Here is a 23,156-nt window from a genome sequence, read left to right on the forward strand (position 1 = left end):
TTAAAAAGAGGATAAAATAATGGATAATATAAATTAAGATGGATTTGTGAATGACATGATTTGATAAAATTTGCAAATATGACAAATATAAGAATATATGATCAATGAATATAGAGAATGATTAAGAATAAAGAGAACGATTTAAAGTAATGTAGGAAAGGAAAATTGTCTATTGTGAAATAATTGCGAAATTAGACAAGAAAGCTGTATCTGTGATTATGGTCAGGTTTGATTTAAAAAATAAAAAGTCTGGAACCACACTGTTCACCTAAAGATGTATTTAAAGAAATAAAATTAAAAAATTATTTGCAAAAAAAAGAAATTTGTCTATGTATGTGTGATAACTAATTCAAATGGATTAAATTCTCACCATTTTAGTATATGGAATACTCAACTACTCATACCTGCAACATCAAATTCAATTTCCAGAGTCACCTTGCTAGTGATAGAAGAATCTCTGAGGAGCTGATTAGCTTCATCAAATGTACTATCTTCAGTTAGGATCCCATTTATAGCCAGTATTCTGTCTCCTATTTGTAGGATGCCACACCTTCACACAAAATGAAGCAAATAAGATTCTAATACATGGAAAAGGAATAAACTCAATTCAACTGTTATAAATTACATGTTCTTCATTAAAAGCTTGCTCAATTATCATATCCCAAAATTTGAAATTTGATCTAATTTTGTTCCAAGAAAACTATATTATTCCATATTATATTAAACTATATTATATTATGTTTAAGTTCAGCATGGTTTTGGCATAAAATATTAACATAAAATAGTTTAAAAAACAGTGGTGATAATGAGTGTTTTTTGTGTGTTTTTTTCGATTTAATTTAAAAAGGGAAGAGGGTTCAATGTTCAGGTGGGTGAAAAATGTTCTTCACTTGCAATTGTTAAAGCAGATGTATATTCACAAGGGTTGTGTAGCTATTTTAAAAACTATTCCTGACTTTGCAAGGAAATGTATGTAGAACTGTTTTCTTAGAGAAAACCAGTACTATTGCTTTAATGACTCAAAATATTCCCCAAACTAAAACATTTTAAGCTCTGATATCTAAAGACTTGATATCATCATCATCATCATCATCATCATCATCATCATCATCATCATCATGTCTTTTATTCCTTAAATTCAGTCAATTGAACATTTAAAAATGTATCACAAATACCAGTGACTGGTGCTAATGGTTGACATGGGTTGCTGCCTGTGTCCTAGGTATCAACCAAGTATCTTCTTAAAATATATGATGTTCCGAGTAGCACATTTTTTTGCAGTTCTGCAGGTGTTATTGCAGGAAACTGCAATTTCTTGATGTGTTTTATAAAATTCTTGGACATGCCCTGATGACAATGGGTATCACTATCACTTGTTTCATTCATAACCATGTAGTTTTGATGGCCAGGTCTCAATATTTTGTGATTTTTTCCAGTTCTTTTTCTTCGACTCTGGTGTCTCCTGGTACAGCGATAGCAATAAATTGTATGCTTCGCTTTTCACAACTATGATATCTGGTGTGTTGTGTTCCAAATGATGATCTGCCTGTATTCGAAAATCCCACAGGTTTCTCAACATTCTCATTTTCGATAACTTTTTCCACTTTATGTTCCCATGACTTTTCGGATACTGGTAGGGTGTATTTTTTACACAATGACACAGTGATTAATTTAGAAACTTGATTGTGTCTAACTGTGTAGTCAGTTTGTGCAATTTTGCTGCACTCACATATTAAATGTGAAACATTTTCGACTTTGTCATTGCAAAGTTGGCAGTTTGGATTGTCAGTGGATCTTTGCTTTCATGGCATTGGTTTGTAGTGTTTGTTCTTGAGCAACCAGTATTAAATTTTCTGTTTCTTTCTGGATGGTTCCCATCTTAAGCCATTCCCATGTCAAGTTGTTATCACATTTTCTTTCAATGTTTTTCAAGTGCAAAAGCTTTGTTTTCCATCCATTTAATCTGTCATCCAGCTGTTTTTCCTTGTATTCTGCCTTTGTTTCTGTTGTTTTTATAATGTTCTCCATTTTCACAGTCTGCAGCAATTTTTCTGTACTTTGATTCACATAGACATTCATACTTTATTTTTCTTCTTCTACAGTTTGATGGATTTGCAATAGTCCTCTGCCCCATATTCTTCTTGGCAGGTACAACCAGTCAGTGTCATTTTGTGGATGTAAAACATGGTACATATTCAAAAGTTTGTGTGTTTTCTGGTCCAAGTTTTTCAGTTCAGCCAAAGTCCAGTTGATGATTCCAGCTGGGTAGCGTATGACTAGAACTGTCCATGTATTAATGGATTTAATTATGTTTCCAGCATTCAGCTTTGTTTTTAATATTTTGCAGATCCTTCTGATGTATTCCTTTTGCATTGACTCTTTGACTTTTCCATTCAAAATGTTACCTACATCCAATATGCCTAGGTATTTGTATCCAGTCATCCTTTCCTAATGCTTTCATTATGCTTCCATTTCCCAGTTCTATTCCTTCTATTTTTTTCCATTTTTCCTCACTCATTTTTCATAATATAGCACATTTTTCAAGTTTATTTTGATGTTGCTGAACAGTTGAACTAGGTTGAGTATTGATTTAAGTTCAGTGGGGCTTTTCACATACATTTTAAGCCATCCATGTATAGTAGATGGTTTATCCTGCCATGTTGGCTTGAGATTTAGTATCCCAGTGTTGTGTTTTGTAGGATTATTGTCAGTGGAATTAATGTGATGTAGAACATAGTGGTGAAAGTGAGTTCCCTTGGAAGATTTCTCATCTGAGGTTGACTTCACCAATGTTCTCCCCATTTGCTGTTAGAACTGATTTCCATTTTTGCATATTTGCTTTCAAAAATGTATAAATATTTTTGCTGATTCCAAGGTTTTCCAGACAGGCATTAATCCAGCTGTGGAGTAATGAGACAAATGCCTTCTTGTAATCAATCTACACCGTATTTAAATTCATTTTTCTTCATTTTGCATTTTTAGTACCATTTTGTCAATGAGCAGCTGATCTTTTGTTCTTCTTGATTTTTTTATAATTTCCTTTTTGTTCTACCAGATACAAACTGTTTTCCATCTGATGATTGAATATTGAATTTGCCAATATTCTTGTAAAAAGTTTGAATGTTGTTGGCAGACAAGTAATTGGGAGATAATTGCTTGGTTCTGTGCTCTTTCCTGGATGGTTCATTATCAAGTATGCTCGACCAGCTGTTAACATTCTTCACTTGTTCATTTTGAAGCATTTCATCAAATTGAAAGGCTATGCAATGATGGAGGCTGCTCAGGTGTTTTAGCCAGTATCCATGCAGTTCGTCCAGGCCAGGTGCACTCCAGTTCTTGACCTTCTTTACTTGTTTTGCAATCATATCAGTTGTTATTACAATATTCTCCATTTTGTTTTGTGCTGCTTATGTTTGAATATCTTTGATCCAGGAGGCAATTTTATTGTGTTCCACTGGGTTTTCCCACAGTTCTTTCCAAAATTTTCAAGTTTTTTCTTTACATGGGTGAATATTGGTTTGCACTAAAATTTCATTAAGTGATCGGTAGAAGACATGTTAGTTTCTTCTGAAATGAATTTTCATGGTATTTTTTTATTTGTACCTTGTACCTTTCGATTTTCTTTGCTGTTGCTATTACATGCTGTGTTAACTCTTCCATGATTTCTGTTATTGTTTTTCCTTAAGGTTGTATTTTTTGCATAAATTATTTTTCAGCTTTTCACTCTTTAGTTTTCCTTCTTTCAAATATTTCAAATTGCTGATATCTCCTCATACTTTTTCCATTTTCAAGTCGAATTGTTCACTTTGGTGTTTCAGTGGTTTCTTTCTTGCCATTTTATAACCCAATTCTGCAATTATAATGGCAGCTGTGCTGTACATTAATTGGTTAGTTTCACATAGTGTGCTGGATGGGATGGAAGTTAAAATGTTGTTCACAGCATTTAATAGTTCTTTCACTCATTTGCTATATATACTTTGCGAATGGCAGGCAGTCTGTTAGCGTTCCAGCAAACCTCCATTCCAATCAATAACTCTGAGACAGACATATCTCAAAGGTATCTTTATTTAGATAATAGACGGGCACATCTGTGGAATCCCGAATCTGAAAGTTTTTGGGCTTCCTTGCAATATTCAAAACTACAAATCCATCCCCACTTGGCCATCATCACATCACATGGCCCAATCATGATCCATCTTAAAGAAAGATCCTTATTTCATTCTGCACCATTCTCAATGACCTTGAACTAACAAAAGAATTTTATTTTGTCTACTTAGAGCTACTCAATTGAATCCCCCTTCCACTTTCTCAGGTTGTGGCAGCATGGGAGCATCGAATCTCAATATGGCTTCCAAAGCTGACAGGCATCCCCCCTTGAAAAAATCACATCCTGGAAGAGATAATAAAGAAAACACAACCAGGGGTTAATGTGATGCCCTTAACCCCCCCCCTCCAAGGGGACCCTTCAGTTTGTCAGGGAAGCTGTCATGGAATTGGTTAACCAGTTTATCTGCATGTATATCCCAACTTTTTCCCAGGTAGTGTCTGACAAACGGTAGCCTTTCCATAACACCAAATATTGTAATCTTCTGCGGTATAATCTAGAATTGAGGATTTTCTTTATTTCATAACGTGTCTCACCCTGTACGATCAGAGGTTTGGGGGGAGCTGCTGGTATTGGCCTTAGATTTGACCCTACAGCAGCTTTCAATAAACTACTATGGAACACTGAGTGTATTTTCCCCAACAGCCGAGGGAAACTTAATAGGACTGTCACTGGATTGATTATCTTAAATATAGGGAATGGACCCAAGAATTTAGGGCCCAACTTCCTACTGGGAAGTTTCAACTTGAGATATTTAGTTGACAAAAACACTTTGTCCCCTACTTTAAATGGTGGTTGAAGGGATCTATGTTTGTCTGCTTGTTTTTTAATATTCATCAGCAGCTTCAGTTAAAGCTTTTTTCGTATCCTCCCAACCTTTCTTTAATGAGTCCATCCACTCCGCGAAAGACATGGATGTTGGGGGGTTCCCTAGGTAACTCCGACATTGGGACAAAACCCATGCTGGTGTTGATTTGGAATGGAGTCAAGCCTGTGCTGCTGTGTACTGCATTATTGTAAGCAGCTTCTGCAAATGGCAACAGTTCTGCCCAGTTCTCCGTTGATAATTTACATAGCATCTGATGTATTGTTCCACCATGGCATTCGCTCTCTCTGCTGCCCCATTGCACGCAGAATGGAATGCTGAGGAAAGCCCTTGGGATGACCGAATGGACTTTAAAAACTCCCTCTAGAACTTAGCAGTAAACTATACACCTCGGTCTGAGATTACTCTACGAGGTATTCTGTGGAGCCTACAGATATGTTTCACGAACAGTTTCACAAGTTTCTTGGCCGAAGATAGTCCGTTACATGCTGTAAAGTAGGCTTGCTTAAAAAATAAGTCGATAATAGTCTAAATCAGGGTACTTCCTCCACTTTCAGCTAACTCTATGATATAATCCATCGCAATTTTTTCCCACAGCTTTGTTGGTTCAGCTACTTGTTGAAGGAGGCCAGGGGTTTTTCTAGTTCTGTGTTTTATTGTGGCACAAATTGAGCAGCTTTTCACATAGTCCTCGACATCAGTTTTTATTTTTGACCACCAGAAGTTTCTCCTGACTAAATGTAGGATTTTTAAGAACCCAATGTGTCCCCCCAACCGCGAGTCATGGCTATGTTTCAGGACCATCAGTCTTAGAGTATTGGGTACATAAATTTTGGTTCCTTTCCAAGACAATCCTTCGTTCATTGTCAAATTGGTTTGATGTTCAACAAACCATGGATCAGTTAAAAGTGCTGCTTTCAACTCAGTTATCAGTTTGTCTTCTAGGTGTCTGGATCTGTGGTTGGCTTGGCTGCAGGTGATTACTTGGCCTGCATGTTGGGCTTCTGATATCATAGTTTTCACTTCCTGGCGATTGTCAATTTGGGATTTTCTAGACAGGGCGTCTCCCAATATGTTTTTCCCTCCTGGGATATATTTCATGATAAAGTTGAATCTCTTGAAGTATTGAGCCCACTGTCATGCCCCTGGTGGAGACTGACTCTGAGGAAGAGGAGGAGCAGAGGCCGTCTGAGCAATCAGAGGAGGATCCAGGCCCATCCCCTATCCATCCTAGGTCACGCAGGGAGGAGAGGATCAGGGAAAGGTGAGGTCTACTCAGGAGATTACCATGTTCCCATTTGGTGTCAGGAAGTCAGGATCAAATGTGGAATGGGGGGAGGAAAGCAGCCTAACTGCCCATGCCCATGGCAATTAGTGTTGTTGTTGTTGTTGTTGTTGTTGTTGTTGTTATTATTATTATTATTATTATTATTATTATTATTATTATTATTATTATTATTTTAATCTTCAATTCAATTCACAGTCTGGGACTGGTAAAAACTTAACCAAGTCCTAATCAAAAACCTGAGAACTATTAAAGTAGAGTCTGAGTATATAGGTAGCTCCAAGTACAGTGGGTTTTTGCAAAATCAGGAATTTTAAAATTTCTCTGTATCTAGGCAGTCCTTTGGGTATTGATCCAAGGGCTCCTATGACTATTGGTACAATCATTGATTTCTTCCTCCATAGTTGTTCAACTTATTATTATTTAAATTTATTTGCCACTCATCTTGTTTCAAAGCTGCTTACAACATAAAAGTATCATATATCAGTTATAACTGAACCAGGAAATAGCAATAGCACTATTTATATACTGCTGCAGAGTGATTTACAGCACTCTCTGACAACATTAGCATATTCTCCCCAACAATCTGAGTCCTCATTTTACCAACTTTGGAAGGATGGAAGGCTGAGTCAACCATGAGCCAGTTAGGATCAAATTCCTGGCAATGAGCAAAGTTAGCCTGCAATACTGCATTCTACGGGTCCTTATACTTTCCTGCTAAACTAAAATAGTAAGTTTTTAATTAAGCTTCACATATTCCATTAGGAAAAACTTATCTAATTATCTTAAGTCCAATTGTCCATCAAAGGTCATCATCTAGATAACACAAAGTGCAATTGTTATTTTTCTCATCTCTGATCATTAAAAAAAAACCTTTTGAAATCAAAATAGGAAACACAGTATGTCTCACATTTTTAGTGAACAATCCTGAGAAATTATCTGAATCACGAAAATAGCTACTGCAAGTGATCCAAGTTGTTCTAAGCAATAAATAGGGCTAATAACTTTACCAATCATTTCAAAGAAACTCACTTTTCTGCTGGACTGTCAGCTTCTATATAGGAAATCAGAGGTGGGGATGATAATGTCTCTGTAGCAAACACACTGCCCTGAAGTTGTATTCCAAATCCTACAATTGGATCAGCTGTCAACACTACTTCGGTGGTTTCCGTGTGGACAACTTGCCCTGCCAAGCCAACAGTGCTAGAGGCTAGTGACACTGTAAAATATATCAAACAGAAACAAAGACATTCAAAATGATAGCAAATGAATTCATTTTCTGATACAAATACTACCTTAAAAACTGTAATAAAACGTCAAGTGTCACCATTTTCAGTTAGAATACTTAAAAATCAGAATCAACATACAGTAGTATTTAGCTAAACCTAGCAAGAGATGATCTAAAAGAGATGATCTAAAACCCTGTAGATCATTATTTCAGTTACAGAATCAGAGAATTAGCTGTCTTTACTCCAGTCAATTTTCTGGTCCTTAAATACTCGACTTCTAGAAGGTCCCAGCCATGTGACTGACATGTTTTATTAACAGGCTTGTAATACTATTTTAATACAAAGGGTAATGCAAACTGTATACATCCTTCAGTCAAATATATCCTAGATCTCTTTAAAAAGATAGCTGTATTAAATTTTGTATTTTAAGTGTCCTGTTTATAAATATTTATTACAAAAAAGTCTGACTACAGTACAGAAGGAAAGCTGTGTATAGTAGATATTTGTGAAAATAATAATATTGGGTTACATGCTCTGACACAAAAGTTATTTTTTTTTCTCATGCAGGGAAACTTTTTTATGCTTCTCTACCCTGGCCATTCTACTCAAAATTTGTTCAGCAACTATTTCAACCTTTTAAAACAGTAATAACCTTTTGAGCACCTGGGACCAGTTCCGTAGAAAACAATTATTCCATGGACTGGGAGTATGTGGTTTTGCGTGCTATCTAGATCCCATACAGGCCATGCAGATAAAGCTTCGCTCACTTGCATGGCCTGGTTCGACTGCAGACCAGTACTTGTCCATTTTGGACACAATTAGATGGATGGATACAACCCACCAAGTGTAATCAGAATAACAGATTTATAAATAATTATACAAGGCTACAAGTTTCTATAAGAGAAATTGTCAAGCTTCTACTTAGCAGATAAAAATGACTACGATTTTTATATGTTTAGTTAAGGAGAGAAACTCATAAACCAAAAAAGCAACAATAAAAAAGTACCAGAAGATATTCTTTCATGAAGATTGATTGCTGCAAGATTGCCTCTTTAATTGCTGATTGTTATGAGACTGCTTCTTGAGGCTCCTTGCAGATTTCCAAATCCATAAACATGAGTTCACAAGACCTCAAAGAAGATTTTACTGACAAAGAATCCTGTCTATCTACTGTCCGTTAGTATGCAAAGAATTGGAAGCAGTTGAACAATCATGTAGACATAAAATAATTCATTTATTTACAATTCCAAATAAATCTTATTTACAGTGTAGAATACAGTATAGATATAGATGTGACTCATAACTCTGATCTAAAACAAATAATCTTTGTGATCACCTACGTGAGCTTTTGAAGTCCTTCTTTTTCATTCTTCTTCTCATCAATGTTCCTCTTGGACTAGTAGAGTAGAGGCTTCGCGGTAAAGTTCCCATGTTTAGTGAACTCAAGCTGTATGCACTCATGGAGGCAGGAGAAAATGATGAAGATACCAAGGCTGTTGAAAGAGAAGGGCACATTTGGTGCAAAGCATACTAGAATTGGTGTTTGTAACTGTCTGTTATAAGCTGGACATTGCCTAAAGTTTATAGGTTTCCACTAACCAAATCAGAAATTTAATGAAATCTAGGCATCAAATCACAATTTTTAGGGTGAAGTCTACTACTATATTTTTCAGACTATAAGATGCTCCGAAGTGTAAGACACGCCTAGTTTTGGGGGAGGAAAACAAGAAAAACAAATCTGGCTCTGCCTCCCAGCAATTTGCCTTCTTGCAGCAAACAGCAAACAGCCTGGACAGCTTCAGCACAGCCTGATTAACCCAAGCAGCTGATTGTTGGTTGGATCGGCCTCCTGATGATCAGCTGTTTCAGGCTGCAGGGATTGCCATCGTCTATTGCTGCCTCTACATGCCCCATTTTCGGCCTCTGCATCCCATTTTTCACTTCCACATGCCCCGTTTTTGGCCTCCACGTCCCATTTTTGGCCTGTTCCTGGTGATGGAGATCGTAATGGGCCAAAAATGGGGCATGCGGAGGCAAAATACAGGATGCAGAGGCTGAAAACAGGGTGCGTGCAGGCAGCAGTGGGCAATCCCTGCAGCCTGAAACAGCTGCTCATCAGGAGGCAGATCCAACTGACAAACAACTGCTTGTGATAATCAGGCTCTGTTGAAGCTGACCAGCTGTTTGCTGCAAGGAGGCAAATTGCTGGGAGGCAGAGGCTGAAGGGGCCGGTGGGTGGGCAGGGCTTCAGCAACATTCTCTGTATAAAACGCAGACATTTCCACCCACTTTTTTTTGTGGGGGAGTGCATCTTATACACCCCAAAATATGGTATTTAAAAAAATCTCTTACTTGAACAAGAGCATAACTTTGTTTTTCTTAAATAAACAGGCAATTATTCTCACAATTACTTCAACCATTTCGAAACACAATTATATGAAATAATACATACCGATGTGATTAGAAATCACATTTTCAAATCTAGCATTTGAAAGAGATAATTTCGGACATAGATTTTGCATTTAAGAGTATTTCCTTGAAAAAGTACTTAACTGTACATCAATGTGTTTAGGAAAACTGGAACCTCTGTAGTTTTCAAACATTTTCATTCTTTATGAAAATGTAGAATTAAAGCAGGAAAAGATCTATGTCAGAAATAACCTGAACGTGCTTGTGACAAACACTGAGACCCTATAAATCCAAAAGGTTTTAAAGCCAGAAATAGGAAAAGAATATGAGAAACAGGATATTATTAGGAAAACAACAATAACACAACAATAACAGATGTCTGAAGGAAAAAGTATGGAACATTACAAAGACTGTTTTGAGGTGGTGTTTTCTGGCATTTCAAAGCTGGCATCCTGAAATGATCAGGGTGTTTGGTGTTATAATGGTGGTAACTGAGGGCACTGCTGTGGCTCTTGGCATAAGGATCCCATAGAATCTGCTTGTTGCTCCTTTGAACCTTTACTGACCACATGAAGGAATGAAAAAAAGTACATATTAAAAAATGAAAAGAAAAGAAATCAGAAAATTTGTAAATGGGAAAAATAATTGGGTAATATAAATATATTAAAAAGGAAAATGAAAGTACAGGTGAAACTCGAAAAATTAGAATATCGTGCAAAAGTTCATTTATTTCAGTAATGCAACTTAAAAGGTGAAACTAATATATGAGATAGAATCATTACATGCAAAGCAAGATAGTTCAAGCTATGATTTGTCATAATTGAGATGATTATGGCTTACAGCTCATGAAAACCCCAAATCCACAATCTCAGAAAATTAGAATATTACATGCAATCAATAAAACAAGGATTATACATAGAACAATATTGGATCTCTGAAAAGTATAAGCGTGCATAGACTCAGTACTTGGTTTGGACCCCTTTTGCAGCAATTACTACCTCAACGCAGCGTGGCATGGAAGCTATCAGCCTGTGGCACTGCTGAGGTGTTATGGAAGACCAGGATGCTTCAATAGCAGTCTTCAGCTCTTCTGCATTGTTCAGTCTCAATTCTCTCATCTTTCTCTTGGCAATGCCCCATAGATTCTCTATGGGGTTCAGGTCAGGTGAGTTTGCTGGCCAGTGAAGCACTAATCCCACGGTCATTGAACCAGGTTTTGGTGCTTTTGGCAGTGTGGGCAGATGCCAAGTCCTGCTGGAAAATGAAGTCAGCATCCCCATAAAGCTCATCTGTGGAAGGAAGCATGAAGTGCTCCAAAATCTCCTGGTAGACGACTGCATTGACTCTGGACTTAATGAAGCACAGTGGATCAATTCCAGCAGATGACATGGCTCCCCAAATCAACACAGACTTTGGAAACTTCACACTGGACTTCAAGCATCTTGCAGTGTGTGCCTCTCCATTCTTCCTCCAGACTCTGGGTCCTTGGTTTCCAAATGAGATGCAAACATTTCTCTCATCAGAAGCAACAGATCAGTTCTGTATTTCTTTAGCCCAGGTAAGACGCTTCTGACGTTTGTTGTTCAGATGTGGCTTGACAAGAGGAATGTGACATTTGAAGCCCATGTTCAGGATCCGTCTGTGTGTAGTGGCTCTTGATGCACTGACTCCAGCCTTAGTCCACTCCTTGTGAAAGTCCCCAGCACTTTTGAATGGCCTTTTCCTGACAATCTTCTCCAGGCTGTGGTCATCCCTGCTGCTTGGGCACCTTTTTCTTCCACACTTTTCCGTTCCACATAACTTTCTATTAATGTGCTTTGATACAGCACTTTGGGAACATCCAACTTCTTTTGCAATTACCTTTTGAGGCTTTCCCTCCTTATGGAGGGTATCAATGCTAGTTTTCTGAACAACTGACAGGTCAGCAGTCTTTCCCATGATTGTGCTTCCTACTGAACCAGACTGAGAGAAGGCTTAGGAACCCTTTGCAGGTGTTATGGCTTAATTAGCTGATTAGAGTGGGACACTTTGAGTCTAGAATATTGAACCTTTTCACAATATTCTAATTTTCTGAGATTGTGGATTTGGGGTTTTCATGAGCTGTAAGCCATAATCATCTCAATTATGACACATCACGGCTTGAACTATCTTGCTTTGCATGTAATGAGTCTATCTCATATATTAGGTTCACCTTTTAAGTTGCATTACTGAAATAAATGAACTTTTGCACGATATTCTAATTTTTCGAGTTTCACCTGTAATTGGAAAAATATCCTGTTCCTACCATCTTCCTTTTTCTGGTGATAAGCAAATCCTAGAATGTATGCCACAGCCTTCCACAATGCCAACACTGATGAGTTTGAGACTTCAAAAAAATTCTGAACATCTTCAATCAATTTTTAATCTGCCCCTGTCTTTAGCTTTACCTTTATTAAACCCTTTCAAGAAGACATTTAATCCAACATTATCATCATAAATAAGGTACAATTAGTAATTAAATTTAGAAAATATCCCCCCCTTGAAATGAATGTGTATATATTAAAAAAACAAAAATAAAACCCAAGAGGCTCTATATTTTTCATAGTAATTTAGAGTTGTTTACATGTCAGTCATTTCAATTTATTACTTTGACATTTTAATTTTACCAGCATTTATCACTGGTGTTATATTATTCAGGGAAATGAATTCTATCTCTTAAACATCAAAACAAAAATTCAATGTTGGAGAATTATTAAAAGAAAAAACAGAAATTCAAAGTCATAATTTATTGCTCTGAATTTCTTCAGACTATATTTCATCCCAAATGCAAGAAAGGAAACAAATGCTATTCTTTGTAATGGTCACTTCAGAATCAAATTTACCTTAAGGATTCCCCACTCCCCTCCATCCATCAAAAGGTAAAAGGGAGGTAAAGTAATCCTAAATTTATTAAATATACATTCTTTAAAATCTATGAGAATTTTCAATTATTCTTACATTGCTGTCATCTATAAAACATGTATACAAAATGCTATGCCCAGGTAAATGCCGGATGTAGAATGTTACCTTCAAATAAATCTTTTTTAGTTTTGGGAGTGTGGCTCGGGGCTCGTGATTTAATTGGAGTAACTCCCGGAATCCTGACAATTGCATTGTGAAGATGTTAAATTATTATATACTGACACAAAACATGGAAAAAAACATAAAATAGGCTTCAAATTTCTCCTTGCTTATTCAATAAGGACTGAAAGGAAGTTTCCTCTTGGATTCTTTTATCAATCATATTTGTATATTTTTCTCCTGGGTTAAATAGTGTTAAATTTTTAACACTGAACAGAACACGTTCTTATTCACCAGTAATTTGGAAAGAATACAATCCTTTATTTATTATTAAATTTATATTTCTTTTGTACAGATACTTAAAATAGATTAGAATAAAATAAAATATACAAAAAGTCAAAATAAAAATCAGTAACAATGATATTAACAATTATAAGCTTGAAAAAAATACGTTTTTCTTGTTCTAATTTTGAGGAGTAGGATCAAAAGTTCCTTTCTGGGGAGTACATAATACAGGATGGGAGCCTCGTAGGAGAAGATCTCCCACATATCAAATAGGTGAACCTCCGACAATGTATCTTGAAAAAAGTTTCTCCTGTTGATTATGACCAGGTGGGTTCCTACAGTACTGGGATAGGTTGCCTCTCAGAGAGTCAAGCTGTAAATTGTCAGGGCTTTAAACATGAACCCCAGCATCTTCATTTGTTCTTAGTAGGCAACTGGCTTTCATTATCTTTCAATACAGGACTGAAGCCTGTATCCTGAATCTAGTACCTTGCACCAGGTAACAGATTGGCCATCACATTCTGCACCAAAAGCATTTTACCCCCAAATAATGCATGTTTCAGTATCAAGAGAGATTGCAGTAAAAGTGTGTATATCTATCAATACATTTGGGTGGCTCAGGTTACGGTTTTATGTACTGTCCATACTTGTGCAATTGTGCTCTTACTCCACTTTTTTCCTGAAATCCAGTGACAGCTAGGGACCACGATGTAATCTCAAAGTATACAACTGCTCTTTGGGGGGAAAACACCCCAACCAAAACAAATTTTATCTCAGTTCCTGAGTTCAAATTTCTTTTGATCAGTAGTGTCTTTGCCTTATCTGAAATTAATTTCAGCCTTCTGTCCTTCATCAAGACTATTATCAAAATCAGGTAATGTTTAAAGGTGTTGATTAAGCCCTGGGAACTGGATTATACAAAACAGCAGAGTAGCTATCATTAGCATTCTGATATTCCACTCCAAAGCTCTGCATCCTTTCCTCAACAGTTTCACATATACATTAAACAGTATAGGCAACAAGGTAGAACCTATCACTATGAGATAACTGAGATTAACAACCTGGGTATCACAAAAGTTACCTAACCTTACCACTAGATCGTCCTCAGTACCATGGACAATAGCATCAAAAGCCCTTAAGAATATGAGAGCTCCCCATTTTTAGCTTCTGAAACAGACATCCACCAGCACAACTGAATCACTCTTGGTACACCTCAAATGAAATGCTGACTGAAATGGGTGCAGATAATTAATTTTATCTAAATCCTATGGGGCTGTAAGATTACTACTTTCTCAACCACTCTACCCATGGAGCAGAATGCTTGAGTATGACTTATAATGACAGAGATCTTCCAAATCAAAGGATTTTTGCAGTTAACAATCTTATAATTGCCTTCTTAAGCAGATGGCAACCGATACACACTCAGAGAGGGACTGATCAATTCTCTTGTCCAGTGAAACCTTGGCAGATTTAATCATCCAGGAAAGACAATGATTGAGCACTTTCTCAATGAAAAGAGACACCATCTCTATTCATGCATTTCACACTGAACTAGATTATGCCTAGCCCATAAAATACAGCATATGCTTCCCTGTTTCAGGATACATTTTGTAGCAAAGAACCTTTTCTACTTGTGAAAGTTCCTTTTATGATTATGAACACTGATCTTTCCAGGAAAGCACCACAAATAGGAATGTAGAAATTATACCAAAATCTGAAAGTTGTGCACAAAGGATTCTGGGACTGAAGAAGTTTCCTCATAACCCTTTTCTATTATCTCGACTCTTAGATATAATTAAAAAAAATAGTTACTGTACAATTGACTTTTTCTTAAAACCAAAGTTATTACTTTATTCTCCAGTCCTATTGTAATATCAAGATATGTCTTTTGTGAGAAATACAAGAGCAAGAAGTATTCCTTTCATGTGATATTTCTTTTCTTTTTGCCTGTTAGTGCCTGTTTACTGACAGTAATTAGTTATAATTACCACCCTAACTTGCATTTCACTCCACCCTAAATCTTTTGATTTATTAATTAAGATAACATAACATAACACTGCTTTGGTCAAGATGTCATTAATTCTCTTAATCCACCTTGGATAGCTAAGCAATACTCTTGCTACTAACACAGTAGCATGAAATTTTGTTTGAGCAAATTTAATTTTAGCTACTTCCTATCAATTGAAGTCCTATTAACCAAGTCCTAAATATTAGCCAGTCTTATATTGGCTCAAAATGATTCCAAAGTTATATTCAGAGGAATATTCAGTACGTACAGAACTACCTTGTTGAACATAGCAACAATAAAGTAGCTAAAACAGCACAGAGTTTTATTGTTGATGATGGATACCAATAAAAATAAAATTATATGCAAATCTTCAGTCTTCAGAACCTCTCTCAGATAAGTAAAGGCACTTTCCCAACTAATTTCACTTCAGTATTAAATTCTATTCATGTGATGAACATTTATTTCAAGCTAGTTCCAATGAACTCAAATAGTGTTTCTAGCTAAGTGAAAATAATTCCATAAACATAATAGAAATACAATCATCCTACCATGTTCTGGTCCTTTAAGTGCAAGACGTGTCTGATGATGGGGAAGGATTTCTAGTTTGACATTGTCAGACGTATTAGCCAAAAATTGTGTTGCTTCAGCCAAAGTACAGTATTCCATGCTAGTACCATCAATAGACAGAATATGATCACCTATATGTAATGCACCACATCTATGGAAAAAAAGAAAACATTTCAAAACAGTCCACTATTATTTTGAAGTATATCATTCATTGGTTTTACAGTTATTTCTTCCAGAATTTTTCTTTATTTGATTATAAGATTGATATGGCAGGATTACCTATATGGAATCCTTGCTTATTTTTATTTGATGAGGCTTTTCTTCAATGTGCTTAGAAAAAAATAATAATTTTGGTTACCATTTCTGCAAGTCTAGAACAGGCAAGTAGCTAACCTGCCTATAATTCCCAGAATTCTGCAGAGTCCAGAGTCACCAAAGAATTGCATAGATTGAAAGAAGTGTAAATTGAACTCAACTAAATAGTGGGAAGAATTTTTTGAAGGAAATGTAGCAGTGGTGGGATTCAATTTTTTTTACTACCGGTTCTGTGGGTGTGGCTAGGGGTGTGGCCATGTAACTAGGTGGGTGTGGCTTTTTTGCTTTTTGCAGTCCCCCCCTGGTTTTTTGGGACTTCTGGGCCTCAGGGAAGCCTCCTGGGGGGCGTTTTTGCTCCCAGAAGGCTTCCCTGGGGCTCAGGAAGGCAGAAAACTGAGCCTGGGGGAACACGCAGCACCCCCCCATGCTTCATTTTGGGGCCTCCCTGGAGCCCAGGAAGGCAAAAAATGGAGGGGAGATGGAGGGGTTTTTTTGCCTTCCTGGGCCTCAGGGAAGCCTCCTGGGCAAAGCAGTAAGTAAGCGAGGGGAATCCCGGCACAACTGATCGTAGGAACAGCTGATTGTTGGGAGGGGAAAAAAAGAAATATGTTAAGGAGTGACTGGGTGGGCTGGTGTCAGGCGGGTGGGATGAGCGAGCATCAGGCGGGCGTGGCCAGTGAGCAGAAACTGGGCAACCAGGTCGGGGGCATGGCCAGTCAGAAGTTACTTACTGGTTTGGTGACTCATGCCAAATCCTTGCTACTGGTTCGCCCGAACTAGTGCGAATCAGCTGAATACCACCAATGAAATGTAGCATTAAAGATTTAGCAGATATTTGGGAAGGGACAACTTTACTGAGGGAAAGCATTTTTGGTTCTGAAGTTTTGAGTTTACAAACATGATCTGTCTACAATTTAGTTCATTCTGATGGTTCTGCTATCCATACTCTTAGTGTGTGAATTGTTCTTCTGAGTGCCAGATTATGTTCCATATGATTTGTATGCAGATGAATGACATAACAGGGTGTACTACAACTCACCTATCTGCTATACTTGCAGATTTTATTTTATCTATAACAATGACTTGCTTGCTGCAACACATTGAGGTAGATAGTGCAACACCCAGAGCAGAACCAGCAGTTTTGGCAACTTCTACAAGCAATGGCCCAGAAGCTGTTGTTACTGAATCTGTAAAAACAAATGTCAGTGTTTCATAAGAATTAAATATGCTAAGATTGGGATTGTCATAATAATTAGATATATTATGCATAGTAGTATAAAGTAAGAATAGAGTATTAATACTATAGTAATTAATATGTATTAATTGTAATTGTTATTGCACAAGATATTTGTACCCAGATGACACACTGTTTATTGTTTATATAAAATAAAAAACTTTTTTTTAAAAAAAAGAAATGTCAGTGCTTCAGAATGCCATATTTAATTCATTTTGAAGACCTCCAATAAGTAATTTCCAAAATGGATTTTAAAATAGCAGGTGTATTCTTCTAACCAAATAACAATTAGTAAAATACTTCGGCTTGCTATTTTAAAATGGCTTTTATATCAGAAACAAGATTTGTGAAATTGGCTCTTCTAGTGTTTGTAATTGAAAGTACAATTACAACTGCCTTGAATACAGCTAATAATTCTATTATATTGTATTTAGCACTTGGATTTGCAGTTCTAAATCCGCAAGGTAACAATCAATATATGTCTGCATTATTGCCTATTTTAACCAGTGCCAATTATCATCATCTTATTAGTGCCAAGTATGTTATTTAGATTAGCACTAGCAAAAAAAAAGATGCCTATATAGTGACTATATTAAATCAATACTTCTGAAACTCAGAAAGATATCTGTTTAATATTCTGTCTGTGAACTATTTCAAACAATGCATAACAGCTTAAAATGAAAGATTAAGTTACATATTATATACAGCTTATACATATAACTCTGGAAAAACAGAAATCATCCAACATGTATTGTTTTACGGCAATTTTTACATATTTGCACTTATTATACAATATCCTGCTGAAACATCTTCCAGGATGGACTGAAGAGTATCTATTATCCCAATCTTCATATTTTAAGATTCCACCCATGCTATCACCAAGTCAGTAACCAAATTCTATGTGGTTGCAGTGAAAACAATGGCAAAAATAATGCAAATGTATAGAATAATGCAATTTTGAATTTGAATTGAACAGCTCTCTTTCAACAGAAGGGAGGGATATAACACCATGTATTTCCAGTCTACAACACAGTCCTTTCAATAATTCCAAGAAGGCTCCACACCCATTTGCACTACTTGGGTGACCCTGATAACACAGATAAACCTCTAGGTGGCCTCAAAGATTCTCTAAAAGAATGCAAATGACCAGCTGTCTGAAAGGAGTATAAATCCTTCCATTCCCCATCATTCAGTCAGAGCTGATGAAGTTTCTTGCATGAGAAAGGAAACGTTTTCAAAGAAAAACCAGACAGTCCAGTTGCCTCTTGAAAAGGCACCCTTGGGACAACCATGACTTGGATGACTGGGAATCACCATAGTCAACAAGCAGAAAATGTCTTAGAATATTCCTTTCCAAAAGTCACAAAATAGCATACAAGATATTAACTCTATAATGCTGATTTTTTTTCTCCCTGACTTTATTTACCATCTAGCCACGAAGTTCTCTGCATCTCAGAATCTTACTCATTTAAAAAGTCCTTTTGGGAGGAAGGGGAGACAGTCAAAGGAAATATGGCTGTAATATTTTATTTACTTGTTTGTCAAACATGTACAAGAGAGCAGGCATAGGTATAGACATAAACAAAGGAAGTAAGTACAGATAAATGGGGACAATAAGACATGGATGGTAGGCATGCTAGTGTGTTTATGCACAACTTTTTTACGAATCACTTAGGAATGCGGTCCATGGTAGACAGTTTCAGGTTGAAGCTGTAAGGGTTTGAGGCTGTAACAATGGAGGCAGATAGAACATTCCAGGCATTGAGCACTCTGTTGCTGAAGTATGTTCTGCAATTGAGTTTGAAGCAGTTTACCTTGAGTTTGTATCAATTGTTCCCCCATGTATTATTGTGGTTGAAGCTGAAGAAGTTATTGACAGGTAAAATGTTGTAGCACACAATTTTATGTACTACCCTTAGATCGGACTACAGGCGGCACAGTTCCAGATTGTCCAAGCCCAGAATTTCAAGCCTGGTGGCATAAGGGATTCTATTGTGAGTAGAGGAGTGGAGAACTCTTCTCGTGGAACCCACTCAATCGTGTTAATGTCCAATATACAGTGTGGACTCTAAGTGGATGAGCTATATTCAAGACTTGGTCTGGCAAAGGTTTTGTATGCCCTATTTACAATGTTACGGGAGAAGAAGCTTTGCAAGATTAGGTTAACAACTCTTAATGCCTTTTTGGCAATGCTGTTACAGTGAGCTCTGGGACTTAGATAATTTGAGATGAGTCTTCCTAGGTCCTTGACAGAGTGAGGGTTGTCTACAAGATCATTACTGCCCAACTTGTATTTGATGTTCTGATTTTTTTTTGCCAATGTGCAGGACAGATCATGTATTAGTTGAGATAATAAATTAAATCACTGGAAAAAGTTGGCTACAATTTTTGACCTCCAGTTTTTAGGGTATTGGGTTTGTGATCTTTGAGTTTGCTAGACAAAGTTTTACTATCCTGATATGGATTTTGGCATTTTTCTTATGATAAAGATGGTTACTTCTTGTTTTAATTGAAAAGATAGAGGCATAATTCAATTTTAGCTCAGCAGAATGTGTAAACCTTTCCACAATAACTGTGACAAAAAAGAAACCATAAATTGCTTCACATAATTTAGTATTTCCAGGGTTTCCTAGAAATTTAAAAAATGTGTTAAGTTTAGACTATGTTTCTAATGTCTTTTAAAATGCAAGAAATAAATGCAGACTACCAAAATATTAAGAAAAAAGTGGCAAATATAAAAAAAAATACAAAGCCAAGACAGATTAGTTAATTATGTACAAGTAAAACATTACTGTAAACATTAATTAATATATAAATTACTAATGCACAAAACATACTTACATTATTAAGATATTTACAGATTGACTAAAGCATTCATATACCATGTTGTGTATTGGCTTTTTAATTATATAATATATGCTGATGAGATATGGGAATGGAAAGTACTTATAGAATTTTACTTTGTTATTAAGTTTTCCTACTTCTGCACATTACATCTCAATCAGCACACAAGACTTGATTAAAGCTTCCCAGAGATCCTGTAATTGCTTCCAGCTCACTAATAACAACCTGGGCTTTTTAATCAAACAACAGAATACTTTTTCCGTTAAGAAACCTAATCTCAACAAAGAGAAATACATTCCACTCAAATAGGAATTAGAATGTATATTTCATTTCTGTGAAACCAAACAAAGTAATGGCCTTTTCCATTCCTTTGAAGAATATTCTGGAAAGAAGGCTTATTTGTTGATATATGATATGTGGATAAACAAAATTATCTTGATAGATTCAAAGCTCTGTTCCCAGATGAATGTGCTCCACAGAATTTATTATAGAATTTGGATGAAAGGGAAAGTCCTGTTACAAAGTCCATTTATTCTTCTCTGCCACTATTGCCCAAGGCTACTAGAATTATTTCATCTATTGTTTTTGAAGATTGCATTTCTTTTACAAGCAAAAACACTGAACAAAACATCTACTTTGCAATGTGTAGAGTGTGCAGCATTTCATGCTCAGCTGCACAGGAATAAGAGTTATGTATAAAGTTATGTAGTGCTAGCTTATGACTTGGGCTAACAATTTGGAGAACTTAATGCAGGATTTTATAGCTCCCTCAACTACTGGTAATTTTGTTGATAATCTATAAACATTCTAACAAGTATGAAACTATTTTCAAACTTTAAATATATATGGATTACATTGAAGTGATTAAAACTGCAGTGATTAAAATTGAAACTCAACACATTAGATATTTTAATGTATTATGTACACATATTTTCTATAAGACTGCATACAAAGTAATTCAGAAGTGTGAAAAATATACTTATTCATCAATTAGAAGTCAATTTGCAAAGATAATTTCCTAAACATACATTGCATGTTTAAATCATTGTGTCAAACTCCCATATTCTCCGAAGTTAAAGAGGTCTTGATGAATTAAGTTGGAACCAAGAAGTTAGTTTCTTTAAAAAACTACAGAAGCATTTAGATATTATACAATAGACCTGTGTTACCCTATTACTGGTACTTGATATTGATATTGACCATTTCTGGGGAACTGGTGTCCATGTATAGTATTTTTTGTTTGAATTTGTTTTTGCCAATTTAACAGTGTACATACTTGGCATAATTCATGCTTCAAAAATCAAAGTAACCTTTTATGTATCTCAGATCTTGTGAGAAAAATCAGAAACTCTTATCAGTGAGCAAGTAGAAGATGAAATGTCAAGGCTATCGCTGATTCACTATCAAAAGTTTGCATTCTATCTATTTCACTTGGTTAATTAAATGTGAAACTAATGCCTCAAGTATATTTAAAAGGGATATATATCAGTGGGTGTGATGGCTCAGAGGTTAAACAGGCCAAACTTGTCAGCAAAATTGCTGACAGACCAAGTTCGAGATCTGAGTGCCACACAATGGGGTGAGCTCCCATTACTTGTCCTAGCTCCTGCCCACCAAGCAACTCGAAAGCATGCAAATGCGAGTAAATAAATACTTTGGTGGGAAGGTAACAGTGTTCCATGTGCCTCAGCACATAACCATGCTGGCCTCATGACCACAGAAAACTCTTCAGATAATGCTGGTTCCCTTGGCTAAGAAATAGAGATGAGCACTGCCCCTGAGAATCAGATATGACTCTAAGTAGAATATATACAATAAATAAATATTTCAAAGTTAGATTTATTCTTACAAGTGCTGGCTGTAAAAGCCATAATATAAGTTACACAATAAAACCTCATAACCAATAAAATCAACCCTTCAGGTATCCCAAAAATGTTTTTTATTTTGGAAAGGTAGAAGGACAGATTCTTGAAAGGATGTCCCTCTGTCCTAACTTATACCAAACAATATCAAGCAGGGTTATTTTGAGGTTCTTTCTTACACTTTCCTCTTTCAACAGACTGTCAAGTCTTTTCTGAAAGTTCCTTCTGAATGGTTTGCTCCTTTGTTCCTTGTTCCCAATGTCATCTTCTTTCACAATCTAGGAGAGTGCTTACTTGATGACTGGCAATTTAGTCCAGGCACTCCCCAAGGCAGAATAGTACATTTTGTAAGTTAATGTTTGGCTTAAATCAAATAGATTGCAATAGTTTGACTATAGTTGTTTTGTGGGGTTTTAAAAGACAGTGGAAAATATGACTACAGATATACTACAATGAGGACAGAGCACATGAGGCTCAATCCTTGCAACGAACCATAGGGAGGGAGGCAGGCAGGTAGGGAGGGAGGGAGGGAGGGAGGGAAGGAGGATGATTTCTTATGCTTCCTGTCAATTTCCCACAAGGAAACTCAATGCTCCCACTCTCACTGGTTTGTTTTTTTTGCCTAACTGGTGGCCATTCTCCCCCCGCCCCTTAAGTAAGGAAATACCTCTAAAATGACAAGCCAACAGGGCATGGGTTGTCTAGTACAGTTAATAAAATAATAATTAAGAAATAGACATGGTCTGTTGATTATGAACAAAATTAGCCTAACTTATGTAATTAAAAAACAAGAATGAATATGTTCTACTTTGAAAAGTAAATCTAAAATTTAGATTTTCAGAAAAGGCTTTACAGAAATCAAAATTTTCACTGTAATTTCAGGGGAACAAAGAGTATAGCTGAGAAGGACAAGGCAATTTGATGCCTCTTGGTCAATTATGGTAGCTGAAATAGTATGTAAAGACAAAGACTTTAGTTCTATTTCTACTTTATTTCTGTGCTATCCTCCTCCTTTTCCCCCACTCCTCATATTTCTGACAGTTTCTTTTCTAACCTGACAGTAATGAGGGAAGGATCATTTGATGTTTCATTGAATTCTGACTGAAATACTTACTGTATGTGTAGAGAAAAAAAAGGCTGATGCAGTA

The 23,156-nt window shown here is 36.3% G+C and overlaps 1 protein-coding gene across 14 annotated transcripts in view; it reads right to left on the reverse strand.

Annotated features, from left to right (window-relative positions):
- GRIP1 (glutamate receptor interacting protein 1) overlaps nt 1–23,156 on the reverse strand; it is a 286,681-nt gene that overhangs the window by 29,553 nt on the left and 233,972 nt on the right. For 11 of the 14 annotated variants that reach the window (XM_087935571.1, XM_087935574.1, XM_087935573.1 and 8 more), the window contains exons 8-13: nt 17,108–17,255; nt 15,735–15,904; nt 10,260–10,415; nt 8,786–8,938; nt 7,249–7,435; nt 405–550 (exon numbers count right to left, since the gene is read on the reverse strand). In XM_087935571.1, coding sequence (XP_087791697.1) covers nt 405–550; nt 7,249–7,435; nt 8,786–8,938; nt 10,260–10,415; nt 15,735–15,904; nt 17,108–17,255 — 960 coding nt within the window. The remainder of the gene's footprint in view (nt 1–404; nt 551–7,248; nt 7,436–8,785; nt 8,939–10,259; nt 10,416–15,734; nt 15,905–17,107; nt 17,256–23,156) is intronic. The other 3 variants (XM_087935578.1, XM_087935577.1, XM_087935576.1) reach the window with 1 other exon arrangement.

This window comes from Pseudonaja textilis, chromosome 5 (genome assembly GCF_049901715.1).
Source record: "Pseudonaja textilis isolate UNSWEBS1 chromosome 5, rPseTex1.2, whole genome shotgun sequence".
In the NCBI taxonomy this organism is placed as follows: Eukaryota; Metazoa; Chordata; class Lepidosauria; order Squamata; family Elapidae; genus Pseudonaja; species Pseudonaja textilis.